We start from the raw sequence: 22476 nt of genomic DNA, 5'->3' as shown, positions 1-22476 counted from the left end.
CTTCTGCTGCCATATTTCAAAGCATAGGGGCATCATATGCTTTTGGACTTGGAGAGCTTTGGTCCTTCAGCAGGTACTGGTGTCGCTGCCTCTTGGCCTGTTTGTATTATTAAATCTAGGCAGTAATGTGTTGCAGATGTGCGCACATCTGTTTCTTGGCAAAAGGGCAGAAGTGCTGAGAAAATGTCAAGTCTTAAAAAAAAAAAAAGAACACCGTCAAGCCTATAAGAAGAAACAGAACATGAACATTTGGCCACAAGGGAGCAACTTCATTGGTGCAAAGGTCTACAGCTCAGGGCAGCCATGCCGGCGGAGGCTTATGGGAGTTGTAGTCCAAAGCATCTGTAGGGCACCAGCTTGGCAAAGGATGGCTTAGCCTGCATCGGTTCTCAACCTGTGGGTCCCCAGATGTTGTTGGACTACCACCATCCCTGACCACTGGTCATGCTGGCTAGGAATGATGGGAGTTGTAGTCCAACAACATCTGGGGACCCACAGGTTGAGAAACACTGGCTTAGGGGCAGGGTAGCCAACATGTTATTGGACTCTAACTCCTATCAGCCCCAGGCAGCATGGTTTGTGATCAGGAATGATGGGAATTGTAGTCCGACAGCATCCAAAGGGCTGTCTGGTGCATGAAGTCCTTAGATCCACCAGCTGTTTTGCAGGGTGCTCATCTCTATTTCTTCATGAGGTAAATCCTCAGACATCTAGCTCCTCTTTCTCTTCTGATCGAAGAAGGCAGAAAAGGAGCTGAAAGATGTAAGATTAGTCTTCTCCACACTCCTGCCTTGCTATTTTTTAAATAATAATAATAATGTTTTTATTAAGGGATTTTCTTCGGAGTAACAATAGAACACACAGAGTCCCTGTTTTCAAGTCATAGAACCATGTGAAGCAGTCATATTCAGAGGGAGACGTTACTGTTACAGTGGTACCTTGGGTTAAGAACTTAATTCGTTCTGGAGGTCCGTTCTTAACCCAAAACTGTTCTTAACCTGAAGCACCACTTTAGCTAATGGGCCGCCTGCTGCCGCTGCGCTGCCGGAGCACGATTTCTGTTCTTATCCTGAAGCAAAGTTCTTAACCCAAGGTACTATTTCTGGGTTAGCGGAGTCTGTAACCTGAAGCGTCTGGAACCTGAAGCGTCTGGAACCCGAGGTACCACTGTACAGGCAACATGGGAAGAGAGAGGCGAGAAAAGGGGGGAAGTTTCATTCTTTTACACAGTATATGGGCAAAGTTTTTGTGTCAGTGTCATATAAACAGCTATTTTATTTTTGCTCAGGGTGCAAGAGAACAGAGGGCCCAGGGTGTAGCTGGTTGCAGTGCATTTTGCGTGTGTGTGTTGGGGGGATTGCAGTCAAATTAACCATATCAATTTGCATGCTGTTGGGGGGAGATTGGTTATTGTCTTGCTGGCTTCCATAAGTAACAAAGGGGAGCCACACTGGGGTAAAGACATCCTGGGGGCATGCATTTTCCTCTCTTTAGTAAAGTTGGGGAGAAACTTGTTTGGGTTCAAATTTCAGTGGGAGCTAGGGCTGCCATAGGGCTGGGTTTCCTTGACCGGTCCTCTTTTTTGCGGGGGGGGGGGCGTGTGGAGAGGGCAGCATGCCCCTCTGGGCAGATTTTTGTATTTTATATGAAATGTCCGAGTTTTGGGGTTTGTTTATTTATTTATTTATTTTATTTTTCGGGGGGGATTGGGAGGGGGCAGCCGCTAGGATTTCTGGTGGTTGCCAGGCCTTGTGCAGGGCTCCATGAGCGGTGCTAGGCTCAGTGGGTACTCTGGCAGCTGCCAAGCCGTGTGTGGGTTTCTGCAGGTGGCGATAGACCTGGCTTTGACTTCCAGCGGCTTTCCCTGGCACGGCCTTCCCGGGACCACTCAGCCTCCCATCGTCCAGAGAGCAGGAGGCCAAGGACAGCAAAGATAAGAGAGGGGTGGAAAGGAGGGAGCAAGCAGGCGGGTGGCAAAGGGGTCAGCGCCAGGGAGCGGGCGAGCGAGGGAATATGTGGAATGGTGCCCCAAATGTGTCTGGGTTTGGGGGCTTCAGAATAGGGCAGCCCTGGTGTGAGCCTACCTAGCTGGACTTCCCGTGTCAATACACAGACTGACCACCTCAGAAGGAGCCGCTTGGCCTAAGCCTGGGAAGCGAAATCATTTGCCTGACCTCTTTGGGTCTGTTGTTTGGAAACTCTGACATCCTGAAGAGAGAACATTTAACGTGCCTTGGAAAATCCGTTCCCCTGAAGCAGCCTTCTGCGTGCTATACTTAACCTTTTTGGAATATATATATATATATATCCTATCCTTGCGGGTTTGTCATTGGGTGTTGTTGTGGGGTTTTTTTTAATACTTATTTATTTTCCTGTCGCTGTGGAGGAGTGGGCAAAATGTCAGGTAGGTCAGGAGAAAGGAACCCTTGGCTTTAGTTTTCCAGAGGAAGGAAAACGTTCCGAACAAACGTAATAAAAATAAACGGATGCTCGCGGGACAGAAAAAGGTCTATCTTTGTTGTAAGCGTGACCTGGTCACAGGGGCCGGTGGGGGAGAGGAGGAATAAAAAGTGTGTTATGTAAAACAGGGGTCATTTCCTATCTTGGGGGTTGGAGCGTTTGCATGTTTGTGTGGAGGGATGGGCTCCCACAGAAAGCTGAAACGAAACCTATATGCTAACTGAAAACTATTTCCTGGGAAACGTGTGGCATTTTCGTTCCCATTACTTGTTTGCTTTTGCCTTATTTTTACCTTCCCCTTCTCTCTCTCTCTCTCTCTCTCTCTCTCTCTTTCTCTCTCTCTCCTTGAGGCGGCTTACATGTCAACAGAGGAGGCCCCACCACAAATGCAAACTGGCACAGAGTGGACAGGCTAGAGGCTGCCAGCTCTGGGCCTGCCAAACTCAGTGCTGCAGGCACTGACTGGCAGCAGCTCTCAGGGATCTCCAAACAGAGCCTCTGCCAACCCTACCTGGAATGCTTATGTATGAACTACTCAGTGCCAGAGTTAAAGGTAAAGGGTAAAGGGACCCCTGACCATTAGGTCCAGTCGTGGCCAACTCTGGGGTTGCAGCGCTCATCTCGCTTTATTGGCCGAGGGAGCCGGCATACAGCTTCCGGGTCATGTGGCCAGCATGACTAAGCCACTTCTGGCAAATCAGAGCAGCGCACAGAAATACAGTTTACCTTCCCGCCGGAGCGGTACCTATTTATCTACTTGCACTTTGACGTGCTTTCGAACTGCTAGGTTGGCAGGAGCAGGGACCGAGCAACGGGAGCTCACCCCGTCACGGGGATTCGAACCGCTGACCTTCTGATCGGCAAGTCCTAGGCTCTGTGGTTTAACCCACAGCGCCACCCGCATCCCGGTGCCAGAGTTATGTATAAGCTAAACAAGCTATAGGTTAGGGCCCCACTCTCTTGGGGGCCCCAAAAAAATTTGAAGGAAAAAAACACCTGGATGTACATTTCCAAAATATAAGACAAAAAACAAATAAAATAAAACCTACATACAGCAACAGTGTTTTGTGTTGTGTAAGAAATAGAAAGTAATGCAAAACGGATTAGTCCCTTCCAGACTTTTAAAAACAACCCCTAAAACAGCAATTTAACAAGAAATTTACTATCTGATGAGACATTGATCCATGAAATGAAAGCAATAATCAGTATACCGTACTATAAAATAAAGAAGACAGCATTGTAGAAAATAAAAATAAAAAATTAAATTATTTTCTTACCCGCACTGATGATAGTCATTATTTGGATGGGGGGCTTTTATCTATTTCCGCAGTCACACAACCAATCTGAACCAAGCTGAACTGGGCTCCACACAGTCACAAAAATAAATTAACCGAAAAAGCCTCAAAAAATGCAAAAAAATTAGCAAAAACAAAAGCGCCAAATGTAATCCATTAAAGAAGTCCGTTTGACTTTTGAAATGTATGAAAACCAAGGCGCATCTTCTGATTGGTGCAAACGCCCCGGAAACAATAGCCGACAGCAGCATTGGACGTTCGGCTTCCAAAAAACGTTCTAATACCGAAACACTTACTTCCGGGTCTTCAGCATTTGGGAACCAAGGCGTTTGAGAACCAAGGTACCACTGCAATAATAAACCAGAGGATATTGAAGACGGTGTATTCTTTTCTCTCTCTCTACTTTGTTTTTGTGTGTTATAAATTTCCATGCCTTTGGTTTAAAGTCTTTGCGCTTCTTTCCTTGCCAATTAACATGAATTATGCAGTGACAAGTTTGTGCAAGATAGATGGGAACGTGGCTTTAAAGTGAGTGGCGCACTGGGAGAGAAGGAGGGGGAAGAGCAGAAATCAAGGTGACAGGTCTTATTTTCATTTGTTTCAATTGATTGGGATTTCTAGGGTTTTGTTGCTGTTTTCTTTTAATCCCCTATGGCCTCCAGGACAACAGCCTGGCACACAAAAATTGTGCCATCTGTGTCAAGTTCACAAGCAGCCACTCTTCCTTAACTTCTAAGGTATATTGTTCATGGGACTGTTAAGCTGAAGTTTGCAAGCACATTGCTTGATCATTGCAATGAGAAAGCGTTCAGGTGTTCAAACAATTATGTATTATTTTATACACCGCTTGGTTGTAAAAAGAAACAACAAACCAACAAACCTCAGAGCGGTTTACAAATAGATAAAAAAATTGCACCAATAGTTGAAAACATGCAAAAAGTTAAAATACTAAAACATGTTAAAATTCACACCAGCTTTCTAAGCTTCTGGGTAAACTTGTCTAAACAAAGATGTTTTCGATAGCTCATAGAGTAGCAGACCCTCCAAGTGTCCCTTTTTTCCAGGGACAATCCCAGATTCACAGAAGCCATCCTGGTTTCTGATTTGATACCAGAATGTCCCATTTTTCCTTAAGACATCCCTATCATTGGAGAAATGTTGACGGGCATGGTAGAATGTCTCTATTTTCGTCAGAACAATCAACGAATTGTAGAGTTGGAAGGGACTCCAAGGGTGATCTAGTCCAAATCTGGAATCCTATTCTGGATGGGTTCGAACCACCAACCTTCTGGTTAACAGCCAGATGCCCTGACCCATTGCGCCACAGGCTCCAGGTATGCCATTTCATTTGTGGTGGCTGCCATTTTGTTTACATGCAGGGAACTTTGTTGTTGTTGTTTAGTCGTTTAGTCGTGTCCGACTCTTCGTGACCCCATGGACCAGAGCACACCAGGCACTCCTGTCTTCCACTGCCTCCCGCAGTTTGGTCAAACTCATGTTGGCAGCTTCGAGAACACTGTCCAACCATCTCGTCCTCTGTCGTCCCCTTCTCCTTGTGACCTCTATCTTTCCCAACATCAGGGTCTTTTCCAGGGAGTCTTCTCTTCTCATGAGGTCTCAGCTTCAGGATCTGTCCTTCCAGTGAGCACTCAGGGCTGATTTCCTTCAGAATGGATAGGTTTGATCTTCTTGCAGTCCATGGGACTCTCAAGAGTCTCCTCCAGCACCATAATTCAAAAGCATCCATTCTTTGGCAATCAGCCTTCTTTATGGCCCATCTCTCACTTCCATACATCACTACTGGAAAAACCATAGCTTTAATTATACAGACCTTTGTTTGGGGAAGTTTTTAATGTTTGATCTTTTATTGTGTTTTAATGTTCTGTTGAGAGCTGCCCAGAGTGGCTGGGGAAACACATCCAGATGGGTGGGGTATAAATAATAAATTATTATTGTTATTAATATTATTAGGCCGCACTGCACTCAGGAGGTAGGAAATGTGGGAAACCTTCAAGCAAGATCTGAGCACAAAAGTTTGTACTCATGAACGGGGGAGATCACAAACCCTGTCTTAAAACGACTTTGAAGAAACATTTAAAAGAGGGTCTGTTTACCCCTCGTCAAGAAATTAGACACCTTTCACTTCCTAAGATTCTGAAGCAAAGGGAATATTCAGATACGTCAAGGCGTTAAACCTCCCCCCCTTGTTTTCCCCCTTTTTTTCTCATTTCAACAATAACAGGAATATGCTGCCAGAACTGAGACTGTTTTGAATTGTGGCTCTGAAATTAACAAATCTGTTACACATTGTAAAAGAAGAAGAAGAGAGAGAGAGCCAGAGTGAGTTTTTGGTTTGGTCACTGCAGGGAAAGCTTTGAGGGTGGGGGAAAGAGGAGAAAGGGGTGGGGAGTTTTTGGAAAGGAAAAAGAAAGAAAATGTGTGTTTGCTTTTAGAGTGTCATAAAATCTTAACTATGGGGAAAGGAGGGGGGGGGGGTTGGGAATCCTAACCTCTGGGCTAAGTCTAAGGAGAACTGGGGAGAGCGTTGCAAAATCGCCAACAGCAGAGAACGGCTCCAGCTTGCAATAATCTGTGAATGATTGCTAGCAGTGTCTGCAGAGCCTTCGAATTTTTTGATCTGTGCTTGTTCCTTAAGAAAGCAGAGGCGGACGGTGTTAATAAAGAGAGATTTAGCTGCCAGCTTGCACTCTCTGAATTACAGTGGACGGCAAAAAGGTCACCATTTGATCAGTTGCAGCAGTAGATTACGGGGTCTTTCTCCTTGTTTTTGTTTTAAAAGGAGGGAGTGAAGGGGGGGAGTGATAGTGGAGAAATGCAGCCCAGGGCTTTGGCAAGCCTTTTAAACACAACAAGATAGGGGGTTTTTGTGTGTGTTTTTTTTTGCGGGGGGAGGTTGGAGAGAAAGAGAGACGCTCAAGTTCTTATCAGCTGGAAAAGGAGGAAGAGCTCTCTCCCTCTCCCTCTCTCTGTGTGTGTTTCGGATTGTCTGTTGTCATTCCCACCCAGTAAAAGCCGAGACGGCAGCCTGCTTCTTAGTGGCTGTGCAACTCTGCAGATCGTTTGCTTTTTACATTTTCCTTTTTGTTTTGTTTTTAAATACAATGGTTTCAATCATCTCTGATCTGGACCCACTGAAAAGCTGGAAAGTTTTAAGGTAGGCCTATTTCTTTCTTTCTCTTTCTTTCTTTCTTTCCCAATGCTCTGCTTGCTTCCCCCATAGGAACCCCTCCTCCGTTTACCTTACTCACAAGTACAACGCATGCACGGGCTTGGTCTGCGCTTCAGAATCACATGGGGCTTAACCTCGACTGCGCTGCAACCTCGGTGCTGTAACCACAATATGAATTCCTGGTTTTAAGATACAACAAGAGTTTCTGGTAATTAGACCCCCCTCCTTTTTTAAAAAAAAGGATGAGGGGGGTTCAGCTGATGTTTCAGCGGAGTCTTCATTGAGAACTTTGAATATATCCCTTAATGCAGACCGGAAAAGTTGGTTGCCTTGTTATTTTAAAGTGGGATTTATTTCGAAGCTGGAGCTGTAATAAGTTTAATGCTGGCTGAGACTGCTGAAGAGTTGAAAAACTTGTGGGGTTTTATTATTAGAAGTTGCTTCGTTGGAGAAAGGATTTTCTAAGTGATGTGTGTGCATTGCTGCCTTAGCAGAGGGCATATCATTAATTTTAGGGGAATTTTTTTTTCTTATTTTGAGCTTTACAAAATACTTTTTGGCAACTATTTATACAAGGCATGATTTTGGTTCTTGAGGGTTGTTTGTGCCTTAACTCTACTTTTAAAAAAAGTAAATGGGAAGGGAATGGTTACTGCTTAAATAGATTTTACATGAATTTGACCTGTCACAATGGTGTTCTGAAATGCTTTGTAAAGCTACCCACTGAGTTTTTGGTTTATAAAGTACACTGCTTCCTAAAAGTTTTCGGATGGCACTGGAGCCCTTTCTTAAAACTTCTCCTTGGAAAACTAACCACAGTTCTCTTGTTATATCTCCATCCTTTTGCATTTTATATCCAATGAGGAAAGGCCTTTGAAGAAGTGGATGGCTGCTGTTCATTGCCATGATGTGATAAGATGAGATGAGAATCTGTTCTTCCGTGGCCTTATTATTACAAATTTAAGGACGGATGTGCTGCAAAGTCGTTTATCTTTGCAGCAAGGTGTTCATCTTACAGCAAGGTGTGTGCATGTTGTGAACAGAGGACTGTGAACAGACACCTCCCACGCAAACACATTTGCTGACGGCGAATGTGTGGAGGGGCTTTCAAATCCCTCTATGCATGTTCTATATAAGTTGCATTGGAGGAGGAGGTGTGTCTGTGTACACGACTTGCTAAAGGCAAGAAGGGGTTGGAATGCTCTAGCTTTCCCACCCTTGTTTCCAGTGATACAATGCATCCCAATGGCAGCATCAGCTATGATTGCTTCAAGGGTTTGTGTGTATCTGGCGATTTTCTTTTCTCTTCTAATCTTGTGCTTCACAGACAAGGACACCAGGCCTTAACCTTGAAAGGGGTGCCTTGCCTAGATGTTTCCTCTCATATCTGCAAGCGTGCGACGCTGGTAGGGGCGGCACGTTATCTATTGTGTGTTAGAATGGAAAGTATTTGTTGTTTGCGGCTCCTGTTCTTGATCTTTGGACATTTGGCTTGCCAAATTACTTCCCCCCCCCCCACACCACACCACCCCTGACTGCTGGGGCAACTTCAGTAGGATGACATGAAGAACTCATTGGCATACAGATAAAGGGTAGAAAAGGTCTCTCTCTCTCTCTCTCTCTCTCTCTCTCTCTCTCTCTCTCTCTCTCTCTCTCTTTCTCCAAAAGACACAAGAGCACATCTAATCAAAGATTGGCACCCATAATGCTTTCTTACTGATGTTGCTGTGAGAAAATGTTGTATTTGCAGAGAGCAAAAGCACTTGAATACAGGGGGATGGGTGCATGCCTCTTAAACGTCTTAGATTTAAAGACAAGTTGTAGAATAATTTATAGTTAGAAGGGACTATGTAGGTCATCCATGCAATGCAGGGATCTTTTGTCCAAAGTGAGATTCGAACCCACAACCCTAGGATTAAGAGCCTCAGGCTGCACTGACAGAGCTATCCCAGGCTGGCAGTCAAACTGTGTTTAGAAGATTTGTGGCGATACTTTTGGTCATGGCTTCAATGGCCTGATAAACATATTATTTGTCGGGGGCGCGTCTCATTTATTATTTAGCTCAGATTAGTTTAAATGTCTTTTAAAACCAAAACTATTCAGATTATTTTACAATAAATTAAAAAATACAGAAATTAAAGCAAGACCATAATGCAGAACAGAATGAATATTGTCATGATATCTTAAGCACACCACCTCAAAACACAAATCATCAGGGATAATCAAGGAAGCAAAGGCATAAAAGCAACCATCCCATCATATGCCTGGGGAAAGAGGAGCATCTGGACCTGGCACTAAAAATACAACACAAGTCTGCACCAGGCAGGCCTTGCTGGGGAGAGCATTCCACAGGTGGGGAGCCACCACTGATAAGGCCTACTCCTTTGTCACCACTCTTAAAAATTTCATCACAGAGGGTACACAGAGGAGGGTGTCTGATGTTGACCTAAGGGCATGGGCAGGTTTGTGATGGGGCTCTCGGTCCCAAGCTGTGATAGGATGCTGTTGTTGTTTAGTCGTTTAGTCGTGTCCGTCTCTTTGTGACCCCATGGACCAGAGCACGCCAGGCACTCCTGTCTTCCACTGCCTCCCGCAGTTTGGTCAAACTCATGCTGGTAGCTTTGAGAACACTGTCCCACCATCTCGTCCTCTGTCGTCCCCTTCTCCTTGTGCCCTCCATCTTTCCCAACATCAGGGTCTTTTCCAGGGAGTCTTCTCTTCTCAAGAGGTGGCCAAAGTATTGGATCCTCAGCTTCATGATCTGTCCTTCCAGTGAGCACTCAGGGCTGATTTCCTTCAGAATGGAGAGGTTTGATCTTCTTGCAGTCCATGGGACTCTCAAGAGTCTCCTCCAGCACCATAATTCAAAAGCATCCATTCTTTGGCCATCAGCCTTCTGTATGGTCCAGCTCTCACTTCCATACATCACTACTGGGAAAACCATAGCTTTAATTATACGGACAGGATAGAACCATCCAATGCAGCTGGGCCAGAATAGGGGTTCTGTGATCTGACCACCTGGTTCCTGTTCTCAGTCTGGCTGCTGCATTCTGCACCAGCTGCGGTTTCCAAACTGCCTTTGATGGCAGCCCATCACAGAGCAAGCCGGTCAGTAAATCACACAGTTCAAAGCTGGAGTTAAGCAAAACATGATCTTCACAGACTTGGCAGAGTTTCAGGCCTAATGAGCACACCCTGTAGGCATGGGCGCCGACTTGCCCCCTCCCACATTAAGGGGTTGTGGTGTCACATGATGTCACAAGCATGACATCATTCATCCCTCCGTGCATCCCACCCCCACCCGGCGTGCAAGAGTGCCTGGCAGTGGCGGGCTGCAGGGATGGTGGCCCGCTCCATATTGGGAGGCTCAGCCCCCTACCCACAGATATTGAGGGGGCTGAAGCCCTTTTCGCCCCCTATAGTTGACGCCTCTGCCTGTAGGTCCTACTCAATGAAATCAGTTGCTGAGACTGAAAGTCCCTGTCTCCCCACAGCTGTATATGTCTCCTTCTCTGCAGGGCTCATTGCAAACAATCAGAGACTGTGCCTGCCTTTGCTCCTCCTGTTTCATACCTCTCCTGGTTCTGGGAGACAAGGGAGGAAGAGAGCTTGTCGCAGCAGGAGGGGAAGACACCCATGACTCTTCACCAGCCTGACTCATCCCTGCCTCTGGGAACTGTAGTTTAAGGGTTGCTGGGAACTGGAACTTTGTGAGGGGTAAAGTTGAGCACCCAGAATTCTTTGAAGGAAGGAATGTGCTTTAAAGGTATAGGGTGGTCCAGGGGTTGGCAAACTAAGGTTTGCTGGCCAGATCAGGCCCACCAGGCTCATAAATCTGGCCCGTGGACCCTGCCGTCAGCTCGGTCAGTCCCCACACTGAGCTAAACCGGCGCATCACGTCCTTGAAAAGAAGCCGCGGACGCCTCGCCATGCGGGGACTGACTTCCGTAACACTGGCATGGCTTTGGATTGGCTGCAGGAACTTCCTGCAGCCAATCCGAAGCCTCGCCACCTGCACGCTGAGGTAAACATGGTGCGGCCATGGATGGAGAAGCCGGTGGGTCTGGGCCGCACCATGGGCGTCATGACGGGCGTGTCATGGGGCTTCAGCCAGAGCTTGGCACTCTTGATGGCCCCACGCCTGGCACCTGGCTTGGCACTGCTGGTGGTGGCGCGCTTGGCGGTTGCGCTGGAGCAGCTGGAGGGCGAGCTGCGCGGCACCTGTGTGGCACTCCGTTTGCACAGCCTGCCCGCCAACCTGGCCTCTGATGACGGGCCGCAACATGTGGTGCACACCGCCTGGGAGCTCTGTGGGGACGGGCCAGTCGAGCGGCTACTGCTCATCAACAACACCGGTGAGCGGGCTGCTCCAAGACACACTCCTGAGCACGTGCAGAGTGCGTTCCTCCTCCAGGTCCGGAGGCAGCTGTGGGACCGGCTTGCAGGGTATTTATATTTTTCCAAATATAGTCTGGCCCCCCACAAGGTCTGAGGGACAGTGGACCGGCCCCCTGATGAAAAAGTTTGCTGACCCGTGATGTGGACTGTAAAGCCCCTGTCTCCATTCTGATTCTGCCTCCACCCCATTTTGCAGCTGGCAGGCCTAGAGAAATCACTGCTTGCTGTTTTTTTTTTAACACCAGCCTCTTCCACATTCGCCTTAGCTATTTGATTCCTGATTCCACTCAAAACTGGAAATGCTGCATACAGAATGGACGGCAACAACGCAAGATAACTTTTTGTGTGTTGATGTCAAAAGGTTTGGACTATAACTTGGGAACATTTTTACCCAGTGATTTAAACAGGTCATCTTCAACATCATGACTCTAGGCAACAACACACACCACCAGAGGTATGCCACGTGTTACCGAACTACTATTCTGGGAACGCTGCAGAGAATATATAAAAGCTTATTTTATGGGGCTGCGTCTGTATCTCCTTCTGCTAAGGAAATCAGGTTATGTCCTGATTTTGTTAAATCAAGGGGAAGAATAGTTTACATCAGAGCCCAAATAGTTTTATCCTTAGAAAAGAGCGCCCTGGTCCAAAAGCTGAGTCATACCTTTCCCGGAACACCAAGCAGGTGTAAAATTCCACTTTCAAACACTGGAAGAAATATATTCAAAGTTGTTGTGAGCAGTGGCTGGTGGGGCAACTCCCTACTCAAGCTATCAGCCTGGCAGTCGGTTATGAAGGTGAGCTGGACAGATCAGAAGAAGCTGGCTAGTGCAGCCCCACCAGAAAAGGAGAGATGATCATTTGGGTAGAGGGCAAACTTGTGGTAGGCAGCGTGTTTAGAGAGGGTTCGAAGCAGGGAAAGAAGCAAGGACTGAGAAGGAGCGATAAAAGCATACAGAGCTGGGCTTTGGTCACTCTGATACAGTGATCTTTCTCCCAGTGGGCCCTACCTATGCACTAGTAGATCCCGTTGTGATCACACATTCCTTAAGAACAGTCGACTCTCCCTCCACCTCCCTCAGCTTTATGATGGCACCTGTCCTCGTTGTGTTGGGGAAGTAGTCCAAGAGAGAAGATGGACTGAATCACCCACAAGCACCTGAAGATGATCAATTTATCACCCTGGATGATGAATCTGTGAGATCTGAAGGTCCTTTAGTTACAGGAGGGAAGATTTTACTTGACCATTGCGCTAGACGTCTTGATGGCGACAGCATCTGGAATGCTCCAGCTCTGGGTTTCTGGGACTGGGCAAGGAGATTGGCTAGATGGCATGTCCAGCCTTCAAGAGACTGAGAATACCAAAGTTGTTGAGCTTTTGGGGGGAGCCAATATCTACTGTAGGGACGCGGGTGGCGCTGTGGGTTAAACCACAGAGCCTAGGGCTTGCCGATCAGAAGGTCTGCGGTTCGAATCACCGCGACGGGGTGAGCTCCCATTCCTCGGTTCCTGCTCCTGCCAATCTAGCAGTTCGAAAGCATGTCAAAGTGCAAGTAGATAAATAGGTACCTCTCCAGTGGGAAGGTAAACGGTGTTTCCGTGCGCTGCTCTGGTTCGCCAGAAGTGGCTTAGTCATGCTGGCCACATGACCCAGAAGCTGTACGCCGGCTCCCTCGGCCAATAAAGCGAGATGAGCGCCACAACCTCAGAGTCGGCCACGACTGGACCTAATGGTCAGGGGTCCCTTTACCTTTACCTTAAGATCTACTGTGATCAACCACAGACACCCACCCATCCCATGATCACAATTATATCTGCAATATTTTGCTAACGTATTGGAGGAAAATTTACTGACAGCCAACGGAAGGTCATTCTTGTTAAAACCAGTTAGTGAGGCAAAGGCGGGGGGGACCACATCTGTACTGGAAATTTGGAGCATGTCCATGTTTCACTTTTTAAAGATGGTAGAGATTAACAGTTGCTGCACTGTTCTCTACCGTTCATGCGTTCTAACTTGGATGGAAGCAAACACGCACTGAAGGATGAGAAAACTATTGAGCAATATGTAAGCAATAGCAGTTCTGTCACTTGATGAGTTCAGTCCTGTTTTTGGCCTCCCGTCTACGAAGGTGGTGCTCGTGGTGACAGGCCAAGACTTGACAAATGATTGATGCTAGCATTTCTTATGCGAAGTAGTTCAGACCTATCGATCTCACTTTCTTGGGGAGGAACAATCTTCGCTGAGAAGAGCGGGTAGAAATTTTGCAGAGGGTGATGTAATCGGAGGTTTTTCTCTCTGTGTGTGCGCAATGCATACTGCTCCGGTGTGGAAAAGGATATAAACACAGAACATGTGAAATAGCTTTCTGCTGAGTCAGACTATTGATCCAGCCAGCTCAGTATTGATCCAGCTAGCTCAGTTGCTAGCAGTCATCAGTCACAATTCTTTCCCAAACTGCTAACCCAAGATCCCTTTAACCGGTTGTACCAGAGACTGAGGGTCTCAGTGGTAGAGGATATGCCTATGGGTGCAAAAGGTCTTGGGTGCGATCCCTGTCATTTCTGTGCAGGGCTGTGAAACACTCCTGTCTAAAACCCCATAGAAGTTCTTCCAGCCACTATAGGCAGTACCAAGGTACATGGGCCTTGGTTTTGTTTTGGTTCTGTGACTTGGCATCTTCTTATGAATCTAGGGCAATGGTTCTCAGATTTTGTGGGTCCCCAGATGTTGTTGGACAACTCCCATCATCCCTGAACTCTGGCCTTGCTAGCTAGGGATGATGGGAGTTGTAGTCCAACAACATCTGGGGACCCACAGGTTGAGAACCGCTGATCTATTGGTTCATGAACATAAGGAGAGTTTTGCTGGGGCAGGCCAATGGCCCATCCAGTCCAAAATCCTGTTCTCACAGTGGCCAACCTCACAAGCAGGACCTGAGTGGAACACCAGTCTCCTTACTAAGCAACTGATATTCAGAGCTGCACTTCCTCAAGAGACATGCCGTGTGCCTCTTCCATTCTGAACCCCTGTTCCATCAGAGGCCCCCGTGCGCCCCACAGAAAATGGCCTGACTGTTGCTACTCTGCACCTGTTCTTCTTCCTTCTGATAACCCTCCTTCTCCTCTTCTCTGGACTCACTTCAGCTCCTCTTTCCACGATTCCTCTCATTTGACTTTCCCCCTGGAATTCCATGCCCCCACTTCACTCTTCCTGTGTTCCGTAATCTGATAGGTGCAGGCAATGCATAGCCTAAGATGTGGCCGTTTTCTTACATCTCATGGATGCTTTAGCTGGGATTCATGCATTGCAGAGGGTTGGACTAGATGGCCCTGGGGGGGGGAGTCCCTCTCAACTCTACAATTCTATGATTCTATGGTTCCTTTTCTGCCTCTTCACAAACCTAGTAGAGGTAGATTGGACTGTGGTGCTACAGGGGCCTCACAAAGGCTGAGAGGTTGTTGTTCGCACCGTAGGGCCAGACTTTGGGGGCGGATGTCTAGTGTCCCATGCAGCAAAATGCGCAGGAACCCCCCCCCCACTTCAAATTGAAGCATTGCTGGCTTAATAAGATTTTGAATTAAGTGAATGTAATAATAATAATAATAATAATAATAATAATAATAATAATAATAATTTATTATTTATACCCCACCCATCTGGCTGAGTTTCCCGAGCCACTCTGGGTGACTTCCAATTGAGTGTTAAAAACAATACAGCATTAAATATTAAAAACGTCCCTAAACAGGGCTGCCTTCAGATGTCTTTTAAAGATAAGATAGCTACTTATTTCCTTCACATCTGAAGGGAGGGCGTTCCACAGGGTGGGCGCCACTACCGAGAAGGCCCTCTGCCTGGTTCCCTGTAACCTCACTTCTCGCAATGAGGGAACCGCCAGAAGGCCCTCAGCGCTGGATCTCAGTGTCTGGGCTGAACGATGGGGGTGGAGATGCTCCTTCAGGTATACAGGACCGAGGCCGTTTAGGGCTTTAAAGGTCAGCATCAACACTTTGAATTGTGCTCGGAAATGTATTGGGAGCCAATGCAGATCTCTCAGGACCGGTGTTATGTTGTCTCGGCGTTCGCTCCCAGTCACCAGTCTAGCTGCCGCATTCTGGATTAATTGCAGTTTCCGGGTCACCTTCAAAGGTAGCCCCACATAGAGTGCATTGCAGTAGTCCAAGCGGGAGATAACTAGAGCATACACCGTGTAAAGCTGTATACACCTCCCATCTAAAGAGCGGGTGAAGAGGGAATGCAAGATTAAGTCCACTGTTAATGTGAGCAACTAAGAATCATAGGATGGTAGAGATAGAGGGAATCCCAAAGGCCATCTAGTCCAACTCCCTCCAATGCAGGAATCACCCTGTGGGCAGCACTGGTTATTCAGGGTATCTTTGACAACCTGAAGAGTCTTCCCAGTGGAAGCCTGGCCTTCTTATTTTCTTTTTAAATGTGTTGGTCTATTTTAAGAGTTACTTACAGCCCTAGTCTAGAATGTGAAAATAATGAGAGTCTTGGAATACATACATATATTCCCTTTTTCGGATAGGGTGCATCAGAATAAGCAAGCTAAGAGAATTGCTCAGTTTGGAGAGGGGCCAGTGTAAATTCCAAATTCGGGCAATCATAATATTCTTTTACTGACATTTCAATAGGGTGAAGTGAGCACCGATAATTATGCCACAACGATCTTGTTCGCTGTCCAAACCCTTGGCCTTGTAACACATGTCACATTGGTTATGGGAGTAGTGTTTATGCTAGGAGCATGATTAGGAAAGTCCCTGGTAGAAAACTTGAGTCAGTTGCATTGGAGGAAGATTATCATTGCAGAAATACAGCTCCAGGGGCCCTGGTTGGTGTGTTGGGTTTCCGAATCCTGGAGGTCTCCTTCCTCTGTTGTTTGACTGCAACTTCCATCATCCTTGACCGCTGGCCCTGCTAGCTAGGGATGATGGGAGTTGTAATTAATAATAATAATAATAATAATAATAATAATAATAATAATAATACTGTAGATAGTTATGCAAATGAAGGATCGAAAGTGATGTTCAGTGATTGGATAGTTTTAGAAAGTTGCTACAGTAACGTCGTACTGGAGCTCTATATAAGCAGGCTGACTGAGCCCTTCAGTTCAGTTCTGTTGTGGCCTCTGAATAAAGAAGAGCTGTTTGAAGAATCGCTGTGTCGTCTGATATGTTCACCCACAACTTAACACTGTTAGCATTATTTATGCCCTGCCCATCTGGCTGAGTTTCCCCAGCCACTCTGGGCGGCTCCCAATCAAGTGTTAAAAACAACAACAGCTGGAGACCCAAGTTTGAGTAACGCTGCAACTTAGCTCCTTCAACAAACCTTTGCTGTCACCCTTGTCTCACCCCTTTCCTTTGTCTTGCTCCCTGTGGAACCTGAGACTGTAGGCTCCTTGGGGCAGCAATCTCTTTTCCTTTCCTTTCTCTCTTTTTGCTACTGCTAATTTGCAAACATGCCATGTTCATATTAGGCTGCAGTCCAGAGCGCGCTTCCAAGGGAGAAAGCCCCAAGGGAAAAAATGTCTAAAATTGTGTTTGTGCTTTTCATGTTTTAGGGATGGGGAACATTTCGCCCTCAGAATGTTGTGAGAATCCAGCTCCCACCAACCCCAGCCAATATGGGCAATGCTCAGGTATGATAGGAGCTGAAGTTCAGCAATAAACAGAGGGCTGCAGTTTACCCAGTCTTGATATAAACAACGAGCATCCAGGGGAATGTTTTTCTGGAGGTTTTGCCATTCTCCCATGAAGATCCCATTACGTACAGGCTCTCTCTCTAGCTGTTTCTCCCCCCTCCACAACTAAGCAAGGGAGCTCTTTAGTGGGAAGGGAAAATAAAGCTTTGGCAGGAGTTCAACAGATGCCAGCTCTTTCCCTGACACCAAGTTCATCATTACATAAGGCAGAAGACACTCTTTGCCATCTTTGACCATGTGCTTAAAATAGCCACAAGGAGCCAATTGATCTTCTACGATTCCTTACACTGCCTGGATAGCTTGATGACGACGTTCAACTACTGTATGGAAGAAAATGTGCCGAAAGTAATGGTGGGAATGGCCTCCATAGCATCTGTTTTGCTCTTGGCACAGGCTTTGACCAGACAATTCTTGCCTCAGTTGCCTGATCGAGAATGAAAGGCTTCTTCTGTGGCCCCTCCTAGCAACATCTCATGTTATTTCCGCAGCATCACAAATCACTTGAGGAATTCTGTTATCTGTTAAGTTTCCCTGCTGACCTTGTCAGGCTAGAATCATATTAGCAGCCCTGTGTGAGTATCTGCAATTTGCAACTTCCAGTGGGAATGCTTTGAGAAAGCAGAACAATGTATTCATTCCCAGTGATGTGTCCCAAAAACGTGATAGGTTGGATACACACACACACAAGTTATTTGATTGGGAAGGGAGAGGAGAACAGCCACTGAGTGTTCTTTCCCCTTTTATTAATATGTGTGCTTTTGTTAGTTTAGAGACATTTGTACACAGTCGTACCTTGGAAGTCAAACAGCTTAGTTCCCGAACGTTTTGGCTTCTGAACGTCACAAACCCAGAAGTGACAGTTCCGGTTTGCAAACTATTTTTGGAAGCTGGACATCTGACGGGCTTCCTACAGCCAATCAGAAGCCGTGATTTGGTTTTCGAATGTTTTGGAAGTGAGATGGACTTCCAGAACGGATTCTGTTTGACTTCTAAGGTACGGTTGTACTGCTTTTCAGGCAGACCTCACAAAGTGGTTTACATAAGATGATTATTGTTTTATTTATTATCCACTCCTCAGCCTAAGGTCTCAGGGAGGGCTGAAACATTAAAACACAACATTAAAACCCAATGTTAAAAAGAACAGTTTAAACAACTTGCAATGACAGAAATAAGGTGGGTCCTAAAAATATACGCAGGAAGCTTTATAACAACGATGCCAGGCACACCTCTGTGGGGAGGGAGTTCCACAATTGGGGGCCACCGCAGATAAGGCCCTGCCCCGGAACAGTACTTGCTTTTTTCTGCCTGCAAATGTGAAACATACAAAAATGGTGTATGTGCACACATCATTTTCTCTTGGGGAGGAGGAATTCCAGGTTGTATTTTGTTTTGTGGCATAACTGATGCCCTCTGTCCCATTTTGCTTTTCAATCTGTCTCATAATTCTCAATTTAGCCTCCTTAAATTATATTCTAACTATGCAAGGAAATGTGGGGGCCTCTGTGTGAGAGAGACTGTCCAGTTTGCAGCTGTGGATTGCAATGTCTCCACCCATTTCCATGTAACGGCACCCCTGCTGTGAGACTCGTACACTTTTAAAAAAAGTTGGAGATGGTTAACTTTTCCGAAAAACAAAACAAAACCCAACAACCAGGAAGTTCTTGTGTCAAAGCTCAAAGGAGAAAACAGGCAGAGCGTGTGCTGACAAAAAGTACTTGGAACTTGTTGCTGTACAGAAAGGTGGACATCATCTGCAATCATCTTCTTCTTTTTAAATGCTGCCTGGGGGATAAAGTTGCATCTAAGTTTTAATGGCAACCTCTTTAACATAAAGTGGGGGTGGAGAGCTGGAGAGGCTGTTTACGGATGAATTATTTGCAATTAATATGCATGCGGTGAGTGGAGATAGGTTGGTTTGTGCGTCTGTCTAAAGGCAGAGGAATCTCAGTGTTTCCATTTACGGAATGTTAAAATTCCATACTGTTTCTATAACGTAGGTTTCCGAAGAAATCTCCATGTATATAGGCTTCCTAAAAATATATACAGTGGTACCTCGGGTTAAGAACTTAATTCGTTCCGGAGGTCCATTCTTAACCTGAAACTGTTCTTAACCTGAAGCACCACTTTAGCTAATGGGGCCTCCTGCTGCCACCGTGCGATTTCTGTTCTCATCCTGAAGCAAAGTTCTTAACCCGAGGTACTATTTCTGGGTTAGCGGAGTCTGTAACCTGAAGCATCTGTAACCTGAAGCGTATGTAACCCGAGGTACCACTGTACCATCATTCAGAGTTATGTGTGCATCATTTATGCAAACATCCATACACTTCCCTTATCATTTGCACTGTGTCTTTGTGGCTTGCAGTGAACCATTTTCTGAAAGATTACCCACACCGGGAGTAGTAATATTTGCATCCTTTGTCTACCGAATTTGGCTCCCCCACTTGTCTTCTTTCCGCACCCTTGAATAATTTTCTGCTTCTCCCTGCTTGTTCTTCTTCCCTGGCCAGCTTGAGGCACATGTATTATCTATGTTTGGGGGGGGGGTATCATCAACATTATTATGCATGTGTACAGATCGAAAAATGGTAGCGGAGGAGGAAACGTCTCCAATCCTCCAAACAGCAGAGTCGCACTTCCTGATCATTCCACTGGCATTCTCAACCGATCTTGTCTGCTAGGACAGTTGGGAGTCTGCTGTGTCCATTGAGCCATGAGCAGAGTCTCCAAAATATAAATATGGAGTATGATCTCAGCAATAGACCTTAACCCAAGGCTTACTTCTTGAAGGCACCAGTGATATCTAAGCTGGAAGTAGAGGAGTGGGATTAAGATCAAGCCATGATTATCAGCACTATGGCACTAGAGCAGGGTTTCCCAAACTTGGGTCTCCAGCTGGTTTTGGACCACAATTCCCATCATCCCTGACCACTGGTCCTGCTAGCTAGGGATGATGGGAGTTGTAGTCCAACAACAGCTGGAGACCCATGTATGGGAAACCCTGCAATAGAGGCTTGTTGTAAAATGTTTTGGTGCTGGCTCTGTGTGGTGTCTTCATGTCCTATCTCCATATTATTCCCATGCTTTTCTCCAGTAACATAATGGTTGGTGTCTTAGATACACAGTGACGTAGATAACTGGCTACAAGTAAGAGTAACAACAAGTCTACTTGTCTGCAGTTAAAATGTTTCTAGGGTTACAAATGATGTTTGGCAAGCCAGACTATTCCTAGGAATGGGGCACTGTGTGTCCATCTCATTTTCCTTTCCTACAATTGTGTTTTCCTCCCCTCTCTTCTATGCAAGTTTTGTACAGCCAAAAAAGACCAGCACAAGAAAACAAAACACAGCGCTGTTTTTCAATTTTTATTTATTATTATTTTTTGGCAAGTCCTCATGAGCAAAAGGAGTACAGTACGGTGGCTGTACTGAATTGCAATTGTAGATAAGAGATTATGTGGGTAGGAGTACTGGGAAAATGAGCAAAAATGGGAGGAATCTGAACATCGGCATCATTGTTTAAGCACGTACAACTCTGAGTGCCGAGTAATCCATTTTGATTATAAGCCACTCTGTCAATGAATTGTCTAACTATTGACACAGCGCAATAAGATAGCATTGTAATCTCAGAGGTCAGGTGATATCGCTTTGCAAGTGGCCAGGCAGAATGTCCAGTGATGGTATCTATCCTGAGAGGAAGGGAGGGACTAAGAAGGAATTGGTCCCAGCAAGTTTGAGGGAAAGGGCCTAGTTACAATTGTTTCTGATGTTCAGGGTTCAAATGATAGGAATTGTGGAATGAGGAGCTGAAGTGAGTCCAGAGAGGACTAAGATGGGGCATCAGAAGAAAATAAAACAGATGCAGAGTGGCAACAGGGAGGCCATTTCCAGTGCGGTGCAGTGGGGGTCACGATGGAGCAGAGGTTCAGAATGGAAGATGGCAGACCATGGGGCTGTCGGAGACAGTGGGACTCGGAATACCAGCTGCTGTGAATCACAAATGGAGAAAGCACTGTTGCTTGTAGGCTTCCTAGAGGTATCTGGTTGGCTACCAGAAGAACAGGATGCTGGATCAGGTGGACCTTTGGCCTGATCCAGCAAGGCTCTAATTATGTTCTTATGAGGAACCACCCATCACCATAAGGGGTTCTGACATGGGGTGGGTAGTCAAGGGCTTGAGGCCAAGGGTCTCCTCAGATAAGATACGATGCGATACTCTTTATTGTCATTGTCCCATACAGAACAAAATTGAAAAAATCTACATCAGACATTCAAAAACCAACAAGCCTGTTATCCCAGCTATCCCAGCCTGGTTAACCCCCTAAAAACTGTGATACCCCATAATTAAATACAATATACTCCCATAGAGACTACCTTACACTGAGTTTAGAACCAAAATCGCATTTGGATCAGGCGGCTAGTCCTAGTCTTTATAACCTGTACCTTCTTCCAGAAGGCAGAAGCTGAAAGAGATCATTTCCGGGGTGCGTATTATCCTGCACTATCTCTGCAGCTTTCTTATGGCACCTGGAAGCATAGATTTGATCCATGGTGGGAAGAGTGCACCCAATTATTCTCTCCGCAGTCTTTACAACCCTGGACAGCATTGTTTTTTCCCTGACCGTGCAGCTCCCAAACCACACACAGAGACCATAAGTTAATACACTCTCAACAGTTCAATGGTAAAATGCCATCAACAGGTCCTTTGAGTGATTATTTTCCCAGAGGATTCTCAGAAAATATAACCTATGCAGAATGGAGAGCTATGTTGGACTCCCTCTGCACCCTGCACGTGCAGAAAACAGAGGTGCAGCCATCACATTTTTTCATATGCAAAGCTATGTTATTCTATAGACCTAGTTTTACATCTGAACTTAAATGTTTGTGAGCAAGAGAGAGAAGACGGTATTCATCATCAAAATAAGAAACTGCTGTAGCTGTTACGAATCGCCCTGCATTGGAATTTGGGCTTATCTGCACTTTTCAGAAGGGTTGGTTCAACATCTGTCTTGGTGCTTTCCTTTCTGACATTTGGCAGATTGGGCAGGCAGCTTGGTCAGTAGAGCACGAGACTCCTAATCTCAAGGTTGTGGGTTCAAGCCCCACGTTGGGCAAAAGATTCCTGTGTTGCATGAGGTTGGACCTTCCACCTCTACAGTTCTACGGTTTTTCTCCCAGTCTTCTCTTTTCTTTATTTCTCCTTTTACAGTGGTACCTCGGGTTACATACGCTTCAGGTTACACACTCCACTAAGCCAGAAATAGTGCTTCAGGTTAAGAACTTTGCTTCAGGATAAGAACAGAAATTGTGCTCCAGCAGCGCGGCGGCAGCAGGAGGCCCCATTAGCTAAAGTGGTGCTTCAGGTTAAGAACAGTTTCAGGTTAAGTACAGACCTCCGGAATGAATTAAGT

The 22476-nt window shown here is 46.0% G+C and overlaps 1 protein-coding gene across 19 annotated transcripts in view; it reads left to right on the top strand.

Annotated features, from left to right (window-relative positions):
• The first annotated feature begins 6285 nt into the window (after positions 1-6285).
• CELF2 (CUGBP Elav-like family member 2) overlaps positions 6286-22476 on the top strand; it is a 541589-nt gene continuing 525398 nt past the window's right edge. For 2 of the 19 annotated variants that reach the window (XM_083572844.1, XM_083572836.1), the window contains exon 1: positions 6654-6930. In XM_083572844.1, the coding sequence (XP_083428970.1) occupies positions 6878-6930 (53 nt within the window). In that variant the 5' untranslated portion in view covers positions 6654-6877. Of the gene's footprint in view, positions 6931-22476 lie in introns of all 19 variants that reach the window. The other 17 variants (XM_083572841.1, XM_083572840.1, XM_083572852.1 and 14 more) reach the window with 12 other exon arrangements.

This window comes from Podarcis filfolensis, assembly GCF_964270895.1.
Source record: "Podarcis filfolensis genome assembly, chromosome: 10".
NCBI classification, from domain to species: Eukaryota; Metazoa; Chordata; class Lepidosauria; order Squamata; family Lacertidae; genus Podarcis; species Podarcis filfolensis.
This window is presented reverse-complemented; position numbering and strand designations above follow the sequence as displayed.